The 14963-nt window shown below is 39.0% G+C and overlaps 1 protein-coding gene across 1 annotated transcript in view; it reads left to right on the top strand.

Annotated features, from left to right (window-relative positions):
- Positions 1 to 14963, top strand: part of LOC124266753 (26S proteasome non-ATPase regulatory subunit 1-like) — a 297670-nt gene that overhangs the window by 264074 nt on the left and 18633 nt on the right. Inside the window, 3 exon segments of the mRNA XM_046701540.1 lie at positions 4636 to 4689; positions 4691 to 4753; positions 13624 to 13726. Of these exon segments, the coding sequence (XP_046557496.1) occupies positions 4636 to 4689; positions 4691 to 4753; positions 13624 to 13726 (220 nt within the window).

Raw genomic sequence — 14963 nt, 5'->3', positions numbered from 1 at the left:
TGTCAGTATAGTTGTGTAACAGTCATTTGGTGATGTATGGTCAAGATAGTGTTGACTTTCATTTGACTTTGATTTACCTTGAGTCATGATAATATGAAATATTCATTTTGAGTGAAAAAGCTTATATCACCATTTTGTAAAAGAAATGGCTTGCACATCATACAATACATTGTTCTTCAAAATGATTCGTGCAGACACAAAAGGTTTCATTTTCAACTGAATAGATTAAAGATCAATTTAATGTGACCTATTTTTATGTTTATGATCATTCACTACTTTCAGCAAATTACAAGCTTTGGCAAACAACTAGTATTACATCTTTCTGAAATTGTAAGAAAATGCCTAATCAGAATTGCTGCAGAAATAAATGAATTCAGAAAGTGTGCTCACTTTACATAACAGAGAAATTTAGTTTGGAAGTAAATGAAAGGTGGATGAAGCAGGGAAAAGAGACACAGAAGTAGAGCCCTACTCTATCCTTGGGGGACAGTGTGGTAGCCTAGTGTTAACTCGTCATACCGAAGACCCGGGTTCGATTCCCCACATGGGCACAATGTGGGAAGCACATTTCTGGTGTCCTCCACTGTGATATTGCTGACATATTGCCAAGAGCGGTGTAAAACCATACTCACTAACTAGTGGTGATGGGTGAGATGGTTCACATGTGTATGATGTAACATGTTGTAGGTGGAATGGAAATGAATGTCACCTCGAAATTGTCTTTTATCAACTGGAAAGTTATTATGTATTGAGCTTGACTACTGTCTATGGGGGGAAACCTTAACTTGTTGAATTTTGTCACAGCCAGCAAGCCCTACAGTGGGCTTGTCAGGAAACAGATGATATGATGTGTTGTAGTACTGTGTCAGGTGGCTCTCCTTGTGCTTTACTTTGAAAAGAAACTGATACATTTTTTGTATTTGCAGTCTTGTTAAACATTATGTATTTACTGTATTACATTCAGTAAAACAGGGTAACATGTAAAACTCAACTATTTTTAATTGAATACTAAAACTAGTGAAAAAGGAATCTGAAAATATCTAGTTTTTATTTGTAAATTGCAACAGTTCAAGTAGTCTGTTGGTTGTTTTCATCAAACATTGGATCTGGAATCGTGTAGCTGACAAATTACAGGCTTAAAACAGCATTCACTCATTCACCACATTCATCCTTGAAGAGAGAAGACTTTACTGATCCTCAGTCATCATTGGTGGAAGTTTGTACCAGATCATGGAGAAGGCATTGAGTACATTTCATTCAGTGGACGGATGATCACTGATAGCAACAGGGGAGTTTTTGATGGAATCTATTTCATTTCCCAAGTAATCCCACAGAAAGAAAATGTTGTAAATTAATTACTTCAAACTAAATTTTGAATTTTTAATAATAGAAGAGAGTGAAATATATTCATTCTTGATGCCATCGTAATCTAATATTCGTGTAATTTGAATACCTAGAAACACAATAAATACTATTTTATTCAATTTTAGCTTCTACTTTGTATATATTTGTCGTTGGCTGATAAGTTATAGTCACTGGTTTGTGATATAAATGATTAAGTTGTCAACAATTTAATTTCTCTCTGTAAGAAACTTGTATTGGAGTTGGTTTGAGCATGGCACAAACCCATTGTGCATCCCTGAGCGAGACGCAGGTAATGGAAAACAGCCATAATAGCATTACAGCATTATTTATCAAATTGACATTTAAAGTTACAGTGGATTATGGCAGAAGCTTCATCACAACGACCTTGCCAGGAGTGAGATCTGTTACGAGTAAATGAGTAATGGCACTTTTACTGTGGTTATATCGAGAGCCCCGTTGTAGTACCATCCACCCTATTGTGTCCATTAACCAGGCAAAAAATAATGCATGACAGTTTCATGAAAAGTTGCGTCTAATTTCTCCCAAGGGACCTGTTGGAAATAATTGTGGTCTCCTCTTAGACGATTTCATTCTTGCAGCCATCCTGGACCAATATCCTGACATGCCACTTAGACTGTTGAGCTGGAAAATCAGGCAAAGTTGATGGAAATTGCTTTGTCAATGACTAGAGGATATTGAAGAACGAGACACATTCTGACAGCATGTAGACACCTGGAGGTTACAGAGGCGGCTGTTTTAGTCATGGAAAGGTGCAGATTAATGGGTCATAGAATGGATCCGATGTCTAGGTCAGCTACTGGAACATTTACGTCAGCCGTTATACACTTTCACAGCAGGTACAGACAAATGTTTTGCGTCAAGAGAAGGTTGTTCGAATCATGAGCCATTGGCCATCAGGTTTTGAAGTCTTGCTCCAGGTGTTTAAGCTTACTGTCAATGATCTTGATTTTCTGGGCACAGACCTAGCCTATGTGTCAGGCAGCAAGGTCCAAGGGATGACTATATAGGTTTTAAGATGGATATCTACTCCATACCAGGGATATCTAGACCATTGGAAGGATATCTAGGACGTAGAGACCAATATGTAGGTCATGGGGTTTGATATCTAGGCCAGTTTGGGACAGGTCTCAAGGGTATGTTTGTAACCATTTATGTACTCAGTGTGACCAGCCAAGGGGGCTGGACCCTAAATTTTTTATGGTATACTATAAACATTAAGAAATATGTCTATCCTAGTACTTTCATACATAACCTCCAGCTCAACTGAAATCTTTGTCATATGTCAGCAGTAGCTTTTGGGGGTTTGATGTTACTCTGTACACCAGAATAATCATACTGTGTGTTGAGATCTTATCACTAAACTGTCTTTTCTGCTGTAAGAATGTAAGTGGTCAGTTTAATTGTAGCATGGTTCGCTAGCGTCTCTGCAAAATGGTAACCATTGGTGCCTGAGAACATTGCTTGTGGTGAATGGTTATTGTGGAGTGAGCCTCAATAGTGCCCTGTCTTCATGATCTGATGTCACCTTGGGTCACCCAGCACATGGGAGATCCTTCACCTCATTAATTTCCCTGTATTTCTTGACCTGTGACCACTGTGTATAGTCTGTTTGCAGTGAAAACGTACTGATGAATTTCACTTTAAACAAAAAAGTAAATCAAATAGTGTGAAATTAAGATTGCGAATCCTCATAAGTTTACCTTGCCAATTAACACATTTAAATCTCAGAATTTTATTCAACTTAGGATAAAAGTTGTTTAACAAACGATCATAGAGTCGAATCACTATAATTGGGTTGTATTACAAGGGGATAAGCGCAGTAGTTGGAACAGTGAAACAAATGCACGGGCGGGACGTGATGAGCGTTAACATAGACCAACCCAACTTGTTCTCAGTGTTTCATTTAAAGTGCATACCCCATGTAATACAAACCAACAATAGTGATTTGAAACCATGATCGCTTGTTAAACAACTTTTATCCTAAGTTGAATAAAATTCTGAGACCTAAATTTTCAATTGACAAGGTAAAATTGTGACGATTCGCAATCTTTATTTCACTTTATTCGATTTACTTTTTTGTTTAAAGTGAAATCATCGGTACGTTTTCACTGCAAACAGACTATAGTGGACAGTCATTTCCCGACCAATAGTGTTTAAGGTCATACTGGAGTTAAGCATACAAATATTTTGCCATCTGATAATCTCCTTCGTACCATAGTGGTAGAAAAACGACTGACATTGTAACCCATGCAGATTGAATACTAATATGTAGCACATGCATATCTTGCACTGGTGAAAATTTGTGGGTTTGCTTCTGGACATGCTCCACAGGGTGCTTTGGGAGATACTCTCCATCAAGTACACTTCCAGTGGTTTCTTCAATGAACATTATTATCATACGTATCATGATACACAGGCTGATCTTGAACATAGTTCTGTTAGCTGTCAGCATCTTCAGGGGGTGCTTAACTTTATCCCAGCTGTATAGAAGCCAAAGAGAACGTCATTGAGATGAATTTCTGATCTTACACAGCCCTCTGATAACATAACTGTTTCTGTATTGTGAACCTAGTATATGTAATGTCTCATGAATGATTTTCCACTGTTACACTATCATCCTAGAAGCTGGTGGGTCAGGAAAGACACAGCTGTATGGATATCAACTTCTTACTCACTTGCATTTAAAGACATTTAGCGAGATGACAGTGTAACGATCTACATTGGAATGTTGTTAAATGCAGCAATCAGTCAGAAATTATCAATTAAACCATATGTTTCCTTCCTCACCTTGTCAGTGATATCCACTTAGCCTTGTGTTGCACCTGAATCAGTGTTTGTCCTGGTACAGTGTTATACACTTGGTAAATACATATGTTCATATATGTTGACTCGAGGGCCACACCTTTACTGATGGGACATATACTGTCTCATGTACAAATTTATTTGTACTGCGTAGATCTATTCACATGGTACATATCTGTTTCATGGTACAGATCTAGTCTCATGGTACAAATGGAAAGGTAGTCACATGGTAAATATTTTCACTGATGTCATGTATCTATACTCATGGAACACACCTATTGATGGTACATAAGGTACAGGTGTAGTATCATGGTATGGCTCTATTGTCATAGTATGCATGTTCCTCAGAACATAGTCTGTTTTCTTTTCTAGGTTTTACTGACTGACAGATATGATGAGTTCATCATTGACATGGGACTGTAAGACACTTTGTGTTTTGTGTTACAGGAAGCGATGACACTACTGGAACCCATGGTCCAAGATCCAATCAACTATGTCCGGGCAGGGAGCACTCATTGCCTCTGCTCTCATCCTGGTCCAGCAGAATGAAGTCACATGCCCCAAGGTAAGTTACATGGTAAAGCTGAGTCCTGTACAAGTTCCGAGTCTCATGAAGTCCCGAGTACCTTGTCTACAGAGTTAAAGTAGGGATAATGTGTGTCTCCATGCTTCCACTTGTGCATTTTTGTGTTGATCTCACTCACTAGTGTCTTCAATCCCGACTTCATCATTCTAAACCATCTTGGAATATTCCGTATTCACTTTCTCTGAGTTCCAGATACACATATTTTGCATACAAGCACCTCATAATGTGACATATTGCAAGGAATTCATCTGGGTATTTCCAATCCATCCCTTTAAAAATATATTTGTTGTAATCCCAGGGGGCTGTCCTTTGGATAAGTAACTGCAATGTATTTTAATGTTCAGTTTCTGTTTTTAAAAGATGACATTGCATTCATTCTCTCTTTATCTAAAATCAAACAATTTTGACAGTAATCATTTTTCAAAAACAATTGAGTGTATAAAACCTGCCCTGAAGTTCCATAGTTTATTGGTTTCCATGTAATCAACCAAGGCAGCTGGGAAACAAGTCCAATCACGCTTCTTGTAAGGCTCATCACTAGTAATTTGCCGTAACAGTAGACGGTAATCAGGGAAGCATTCACAAAGAAAAACCAAACAACAACTGGAGTTTCTTCTAGAGTAAAAACTCCAAGTAAATCTTGCTTGTATGAGGCAGACATTGTTGGGTCAGAGATGCCATGCCACTGCATCTCTGTGATAATAGTCATCAATCATTCTAACATCCAGTATATTTCATTTGTGTCTCACGATGAAACTCTGAATAGGCCGACAGGAGAAGTCATTTATGGAAATTTCTTGTTCCTTATCATTCCTCCATGGACATGCGGAATACCAAATATTTCATATGTGAAAATGGTAAATTTAGTGATTGGCAAATCAGGGAAATTGCAGAATACCAGATATTTCATATGTAGAGATAGTAAATTTAGTGATTGCCAAATGAGGGATATAGTTTGAAGATAAGCTATTGAACTGCATGCTGTCCAGTGTTTGCCAGTCCACTTTGATGGTTTGTTATAGATTGAGGAATTATTTGCATCAGTTGATCAAGAATATAGAGAATGCTACAGTCCACTCAAAAGAGACAGTTGGGGAAAGAATATTCAAATGAAGCAATATCAGTTCGACCACAACTTGAGATAAGTAGGTCACAAGAAGAACCTGAATCCCATTCAATCACATGGATTATAGGTTTCAAAAATTAATTTGATTGAATGAAAGTTTAGGAGTGTAATCAATTTAGTTCAAAGTGCTGTATTCCTAATTACGCAAATGTTTTGCTTGATTGAATTTATTGATGGGGATATAGATATGAGAATTAATTTAGGATGAAAGTACCTTTTGAAACCTTCGGAGCAGACGTACCAACTTATTTTCCACTCATAACATGAAGTTTGGAGTGAAGTATAATCAGGCAGATGGATTGTGTGTTTGACACATTAGACACATTTGCTGTATGTAACTGATGTTGCGGAAAATTGCTGTAATGTAGGTCTCGGTTTTAATGAGAGATGTTATCCTTCAATTTAGCGCAGCTTGAGACGTAATCGGCATGCTATCTGGGTGCTAGACGCTTTGATCCCCTGTCAGTCTCAACCAGACCCACCTTCAGCCTCTCAACATTGTATCCTAAACATCTTTTAAATACAATGATTATGTCATATCTTTTAGTCATGAGATCTGCACAGCTAATGCTGCACAAAATTAACCTGTTGAAGAGTACCCTGTGTCAACATATGGCCAGCCAATGGAAGGAAGATGACCGGATAGAACAATGCTTTGAAATTGTCAGTTTGGTGGCAGATTTGTAAATTATAGTCATGGGTTGACCTGCTATAATTAGTATGCACATATTTATGGTATGCTTCAGCTTTAGTTCTTGCACAGTCTGAACCAGTGTTTGTAACAAATATGGTAGTGAGAAATACAGGATGTGAGCCAGGGGGTCTCAGCAAGAGTTTAGGCAAGCAATCAAGCTTGGAACAGAGAAACTGATGACATCACTGCTGGTCTTATGCTGATGGTATAGTCAGCCAAATTGATGCAGGACAAACCTTTACGTGATCACTGTTAAACATCGTGATCCTCATCTTCTTTGGAGTTGGTTAGACAAGGACTGGTGCTTAGAAACTTGCATGTCTTGTAATTCTCACACAGCTAAAATTTCATTCACTTATTCATGTGTCAGTCCAGAAGTTAACAAACAATTAAATGGCATGAATGCCTTCTAGAAAGTGGTCAAATGTAACATGTTATATTTGGGATTACAATTTCTCAGCAATGTACAGATTCTAGTACTTTTTCTTTGTTAAAAAAAGACACAACTCTTTTTTACGCAAAGTATGTGATCTGGAGTAACAGTTGTTCGTCCATTTTTGTGAAAGCTGTGGTGGCTGAGTCGGTTAAATTGTTGGCATTGTGGGTTGGTGATTAGGTGCCAGACTTTGAGAGTGTGGTTCAAATCCTGAACGAGACTCATCAGAAAGGATTTACTGAGAAAGTTTAATCCCAAATATAAATTTTGTTACAAGTTTATTGTGTACTTGCCCCGTGTTTTCTGTGATTGTTAGGTCCTCTGTACACAAGTCTTATGAGATGTGTGACCTGGCTGATTGTGTGTCATTGGGTCCGTAATGATAGGGAATATTGCTCATGCTATCAACCACTGGTTTGTCTAATCCACACTTGGTTCGTTTTTTTTATAATGGCTGTTGATGGCATAATCATTATGCTTGACAACGGTACAAGAATCTGTATCAGAACGTCGCACTCACGAATAAAAAGGTTGACTTAGACTGAAATTGGTGGTAGTAGTAGTACTCTTTTCCGGAGCAGAACTCTAAAACCGTTCAATGTCTTCACCAAACTTGGCACATAGATAGATCTGGTGGTGAACTGGTGCCTTTTGGTAGTTGTGGATTTCTGAATAAAATTAAAAAAATTGTGTGTTTCCATGGCAACAATTTTGACTTCAACTGAATTTGATGGTAGTGCTCCTTTCTGGAGCAGAACTTCGAAACCTTTCAGTACTCTCCTTCCACTTAGCTATATACACGCCAACACATTTGACATAGCAAGGGATATTGATGACTTTGTCTTCTTGGTTTTTTAGGTTCGGTCAGTACCATCTGTTCTGTATGTAGTTATACCAATTCATCTGAAGACAGTTTTGTTCAACAATGAAGTGAAAATTATGGGTTGGATTGTTCTCAAATTTGAGGACCACCTTTGTCTAAAGGGCAGATGTAGTGCAAATTTTGATTGGGACGTGTTAAATTTTGTTTAAGAATTACAGCAATTTACAAATTTGTACTTAAAAAATTTGTTGAACCATTAACATGAAAAGTATTGGTCAAAATGTATGGAAAAGTGCTTCTTTGTTTACAGAAGAAGTGCAGTGCGAGTCCCAATTTTCTAACTTTTAAAACAATTGTGTCACCGTACATATTTTGAACTTAAAACAACATGGAAATTATTGTTCAACCAATAACTTGAACACATTTTCAAATTTGGGGATCACCCTCCATATCTGTAGGAGACGTGCAGTGCAAAGTTCTATTTTGATATTTTTGATTTGAAAGTTATCAAAAATTGCATCTCTTGAACTTGGGGAAAATGTCCCGCATCAAATTTGTTCATCCAGTAACTAACTTTACAATCATTTAATGGACTGTTTTCCGATTTGGGTAATGGCTCCTTTGTTTATAGGAAAAATGCAGTACACAGAAAGTGCTTTGTCATATGCTGACGGCACTTAGTCTACAATCATACTGAAACATGAATCTAACTGATTAAAACTCATAGTCTGCTGTAATGAATGTGTACTGGAGATGTTTCCCAAAGTAAAGTTCAGTCTGCTAGATCGGACAGTTTTAGCATTGACTGTAACACATTCCTTCATGCTGTGATTTCCCATTTGTCTTCAGTATATTTAAAAGAAACATCATCATAAAATATAACAGTTTGCTGGTACTTGAGAATGTTGGGATAGTATGTGGTCACAGAGAAAATTGTCCATTTCACGTGTTTAATCAATGCCGCAGTTAGTATCCATTTGATGGTATATCTGCTTCTACAAAGTTTATCAGATCTTGATTGGTTGGAAAGGAAGTCCCTAAGTCTATGCTGCTACCTTCCAAGTAATTGGCCAAATTTATGAGGCTCTCAATTGTCCTCCTCTCCTTGAACTTGACTTGAACTTTTTTCATTTCTTTTAGATCATAAATTGATCTTGTGGCCATCTGTCTTGCCAACAAATCAAGCAGGCTCAAAGTATCTGCTAATAGCCTGTTCCTTGCATTAATGGCCTAAGCCTCAGCAGGAAAAACCCAAGAAAGAACCTGGCAACTACCTGAGTCCGAAGAGAACAGAAGGATGGTTCCGGTGCAATATGTCGGCTGTAGCGTGGACATTAAGCAATCAGCACCTTGTGAGTTTCAGTGAAAACAAGCAGGGATACCATCTGCCTGCTTCACAGGCCTACTAACTAATGTGTTTGTTGTAAATGAGCTGCAGCTAAAGCTACCAACGGGGACTGACCATTTGTTGTGTTTTTCTTCGCCTTCCTTACATTACTGGTGCATTGTGGATAAACACTTGGATATTGTGGTTTTGGGTAGATTTTATTGGGCAGTAATATCTTCTCCTCAGTTTAAGTGTTGTGAAGTGGTGACTGTCCATTTACCCTGTCAGATTGTATCCTGTGTATGGATGTTAGTTGGTTCAACCAGTAAGGGTGGCCTAGTCTGGGGCATTTTGCTGTGAAGAGTTCATTTGCTGGGAATGCCAGAATTTATGACCATGGAATTGAGTCCCATTTGTCCTGCTTATGGTTGGTGCTTTGTTTGTCAGCACCGACCCCATCCATGCCCAAAGTTGTGAACTTGAAAAAGTAAGTGAGAGAGTTGGATTTTACACTGCTTTTAGCAATATTCCAGCAATATCACTGCGGGGGACAGCAGAAAAGGGCTTCACATATTGTACGCATGTGTGGAATGGAACCCAGCCTTAGGTGCTTTAACCACTAGGCTACCCCACCACTCAGTGATTTCTTCAGGCTTCAATACTAATCCCAAATCACCAACCTAACAATGGATTAGTTATGCTGAGTTTGCTCGAGACTGTTCTTCCTTATTACTTGGCCATGACAAAGTGCCATTGTAAGATTCAGGATTAATGCTGGTGAGGACTAGAAGATTAGTGGCTGAAGGAAATTTGGTGGTTACTCTCAGTGACATGGTTAATTGTATGTCATAGCACAAGGTGTGTCATTGTTGCTTGTAATATCAAACAATTGTCGTGTACTCTACCAGGTGGCTGGAACTCTGCTGAGAGCAGCATTAAGCATTTGAAACAACAAACAAATGGGATTGAGACAGGAGCTGCCTAACTACAGCTTGGAATGTCTGTCGTCATAAGCTACGTCTTAGTAAAAGAAATTATGTGTTTGAATTTAGTGATCAAGCATCACACAGGTTTCCATACTAATATCTAAACTGTAGCTCTAGATTGATCCATGCACAAGGTTGCACACACATGTAACTCCATGGTAAAAGGGGATCAGTGCAAAAATATTGATTGCAGTTCAACTGAGCTAATCCTGTGAAATGTAAATTTCTTGCATGTTGCAATTGTTTTAAATTCAAATTGATTTTCACCACATTTGGATGAGTGGCTAGAAGTTAGTGCTGTGCAACCATAAAAGTTAATTCCATCAAAGCTAGTTCCTGTAATGAAGTACACAATCTCATAAGAAATATGCTTGAATACAGTGGTTGGACAAGCGGGATGTATTCACCAGTGTCACTCTTAACATTCCAAAGAAACAATGCATTCACTTTGACCTGGATTACTTATTGCAATCCATATGAAACACATCTAATGTCAGCTACCCTGCTATAGATCACTGGGCACTGTGCTAATCAGCTCGTTTGGGGAATTTGTTCAGGAGGGACCCACATAAACTCTACCAAATTGGGTTAGGTCCATCACTTAGCTAAGAATATCTCATCTATAGCTAAAACAATAATTTGTGATTTGGAACCTGATTTGGAATGCTGATCACTCATTATTTGGGAGTATTGCCATTAGTGATTCACCAACTGCATGCTTCTATTGAATGTGTCATTTGATGACCGTGATTTTGCCAACTACTGAGAAAACCAACACTCTAAATTCCAATAATTTTTGCCCTGTCGACTCGTGAGATGCAATTTTAGGTTTGATAAATTCACGACGGTGAATATGACATTGATTATTGGAAATAGTCAGGAGAACGTTTGTAGCGCTTTTACATCAGTAAACTATGAACAATTGTTTGTCTTCTCAGCGAAATTTGCAAGACCATTTTCGACTCATTTTCAGCCAGATTACCTCTCTCCCCAATGCTGGACAAGTTAATGGGCAGCTCATTTATCAAACAGTTATACCTCGTCCTGATTTCATCGGCAATATCATTGCTCACACATTTCATAGAACACCTATAAGGCAAAGTGTTTCTGGGAATCAATTTTATGCTAATGCCTTGACATGCGTACATAACACAATTTTGGACGCTAATGATATATTTATTGGAAATGTCACTTTAGGTAATATGATTGATGTGTGATGTTTGTGCAGCATATATTGTTTCACCTTTGGCTTACTGAAAAAAAAGCTAAAAATAATACAAGATTTATATATCAGGTGGATTCTTGGGTGGTTATAATATTAGGATAAAAGCTTGCCAAATCCGGATATTAATTCTGTAGCTTTATTACCTTTTTGACTGATAATTGATGGGTGGAAGTGTGTTCATGGATAATAATTGAAGCATCTGGAAAATGTTTGTTTCTTTCATCTTCTCAATCAATTATTATAATCAAAAATTTGTTTTCCATAATTTGATAGAAAGAATTTTGCTCTATAAATTTAATGACAAGGCTGCTTGAATTATGCTTGGTAGTTGGTACTTGAATTGTTAATATTTATTCTTAGGCAACATTTCATTGAACGCACTTGGGTTTCAATGACAGGGAAGGGATGTAATCTCCATGTGTATTTAAAGGAATTATTTGAGCACTTCAATATTAGACAACTGACAATACCATTAATTACATCTGTTTCTTCTGGTCAGTTCACAGTTAATTTTCATATTAATCTGGCTGCCATGAGGATAAATTTGAGGTTGATTTCCATCAAACCAAACCCTGCTACCCATTGGCATCTTATCCAGTAGGCAGTGCAAGATCAGGATATCCAGTAGGCAGTGCATGGTCAGGGTATCCAGTAGGCAGTGCATGGTCAGGGTATCCAGTAGGCAGTGCAAGATCAGGATATCCAGTAGGCAGTACATGGTCAGGATATCCAGTAGGCAGTACATGGCAGTACATGGGCAGGGTATCCACTGGGCAGTACATGGTCAGGATATCCAGTAGGCAGTACATGGTCAGGATATCCAGTAGGCAGTACATGGTCAGGATATCCAGTAGGCAGTACATGGTCAGGGTATCAACAAGGCAGTGCATGGTCAGGATATCCTCTGGGCAGTACATGGTCAGGATATCCAGTAGGCAATGCATGGTCAGGATATCCAGTAGGCTTGTCATGGTCAGGATATCCAGTAGGCAGTGCAAGATCAGGATATCCACTGGGCAGTACATGGTCAGGGTATCCACTAGGCAGTGCAAGATCAGGATATCCAGTAGGCAGTACATGGTCAGGATATCCAGTAGGCAGTACATGGTCAGGATATCCAGTAGGCAGTACATGGTCAGGATATCCAGTAGGCAGTACATGGTCAGGATATCCAGTAGGCAGTACATGGTCAGGGTATCAACAAGGCAGTGCATGGTCAGGATATCCTCTGGGCAGTACATGGTCAGGATATCCAGTAGGCAATGCATGGTCAGGATATCCAGTAGGCTTGTCATGGTCAGGATATCCAGTAGGCAGTGCAAGATCAGGATATCTAGTAGGCAGTACATGGTCAGGATATCCAGTAGGCAGTACACTGACAGGATATCCAGTAGGCTGTACATGGTCAGGATATCCAGAAAGCAGTACACTGACAGGATATCCAGTAGGCTGTACATGGTCAAGATATCTAGTAGGCAGTGCAAGACCAGGATATCTAGTAGGCAGTACATGGTCAAGATATCCAGTAGACAGTATATGGTCAGGATATCCACTGAGCAGTACATGGTCAGGATATCCAGTAGGCAGTACACTGACAGGATATCTAGTAGGCAGTACATGGTCAAGAGATCTAGTAGGCAGTGCAAGATCAGGATATCTAGTAGGCTGTACATGGTCAAGATATCCAGTAGGCAGTGCATGGTCAGGATATCCACTGAGCAGTACATGGTCAGGGCCTCCGTGGTGTAGTTGTTAGAGCGTCCGCCACGGGAGCGGAAGGTCGCGGGTTCGATCCCCGACTGCGTCATACCAAAAGAAGGTAACCTATGGTACTTGTTGGTCCCTGCCTGGCGCTCGGGATTAATGGGTACAACAAGGACTGGTCGGCTCGGAGTCAGTATAATGTGTCTTAGTGGGGTATTCATGTTGCACTGCGGCATGGTATCTCAGTGGGCTAGCACTATAAAACCAGCTTAAGTGTAGGCTAGTACAAGCAGCCGCACATACACAAACACACTCATGCACGTCGTCATATGAGCGAAATATTCTCAAGCACGACATAAAACCCAATTTCACATCACATCACATGGTCAGGATATTCATTAGGCAGTGCAGGATCAGGATATGCTGTAGGTGTTTGAATGGCTGTTGAATGCATCACATTGTACTGGGGATATCTCAAAGGTATATGTATAACATGATTTACATTTGACATGTGTTTCTGTTTTTCAGGTGACCCACTTCCGGCAGCTGTATGCCAAAGTCATCAGTGACAAGCATGAAGATGTTATGGCAAAGTTTGGTGCCATCTTGGCTCAAGGAATAATTGATGCAGGTGAGATTTGTTGTCAAAGTCTTTTCAAAGTTTCCATCAAACTTATACTTCCCATTGATTGTGATTGAAGAAGGTGAAGTACCCAGCCCTGCCTCCACAATGGTGTTTAAAGAAGGTGAGCTACTATCCCTTTGTTCCCTGCTCCAGAAACTTTCAGTGAGTCAAGGATGTATGAAGTAGTTGTTTTAAAGATCTGTTATTCAGGTTTTCCAAGAATTTATGGAAGACTCTGATTATTTCATGAGAGTGTTTGAAGCATGGTTTGATGCTGGCCATGTTTAAGGTGTCTCAGAGGAAACATTATTAGAATTAATGCTGCCTTTTCCCCAAGTTCAACTCATCTTCATGAAGTTTTTATGTGAGCTAATATTTCTGTACATGGGTTGTGCCTTAACTCCTTGCTTCCCTCTGTATCTCTATGGTTGGAGGGGGTCAGAAACACTTTCATCTTGCCCGTCTGATAATTCATTTACATTTTTCCTCTGCAGCAACAAGCATTGTTCAAACATAAGGCCTGCAGTCAATATTTGGCCTAAACAGTACTTGACAATGAGTAGTTTATGTCTATGTTGTGACGACTGGCCCCAGCACAGATTACCCCCTGGCACACACAGCACCCTCCTGTTGAGGATGGGAGTGTTTACTGCACTCACAACATAAATGTCCAGCATCACAGAGCTACTTCCTGCTAATTATTGTATCACCACCCGCCAATTCCTTTAATCGTTCCACTAAGAGTTTTATCTCAATACACTTCAAACTCTATCAACTGCCAACACCCACATATATTTACCAATCAAATGAAACATTTCTTTATGGTACAGGTTATTTCGAATTCATCTTTTACTGTGTTTTTCAGCTGATTCTGACTTTCAAGTTCTGAATTGGTGGTTTTGGTTGAAACTTGAATACAGCACCTGTTAGTAGACTACTCAGGGAATGATTACAATATATTCGTTTTCCAGAAGAAGTCAGTGACATGTTTCCTTCATGCCATGTGGCTTATCAGATTGTGGCCAAGTTTGTTTCCATTCCTAGGATCTTCATAAGTAGGAATGTTGTACCAACCGTCAATTGCAGCCATATTGCATGCATTACAACTTTGTAAAGGTTATGTGTTAAGTGTTTTGCTTTATACATGAAGGCAAACATCAAGTTTGTTTTACTGTGTAAGGAGCTTGGCGATCATATTTAACCGGTGACAATAATTGAGATCACAGCACAAATTTATGATTTT

Source organism: Haliotis rubra, unplaced genomic scaffold, assembly GCF_003918875.1.
Source record: "Haliotis rubra isolate DU_JTF1 unplaced genomic scaffold, ASM391887v1 Scf128, whole genome shotgun sequence".
Classification (NCBI taxonomy): domain Eukaryota; kingdom Metazoa; phylum Mollusca; class Gastropoda; order Lepetellida; family Haliotidae; genus Haliotis; species Haliotis rubra.
Note: the sequence above shows the minus strand (reverse complement) of the source record. Positions and strands in the feature narration are given on the sequence as shown.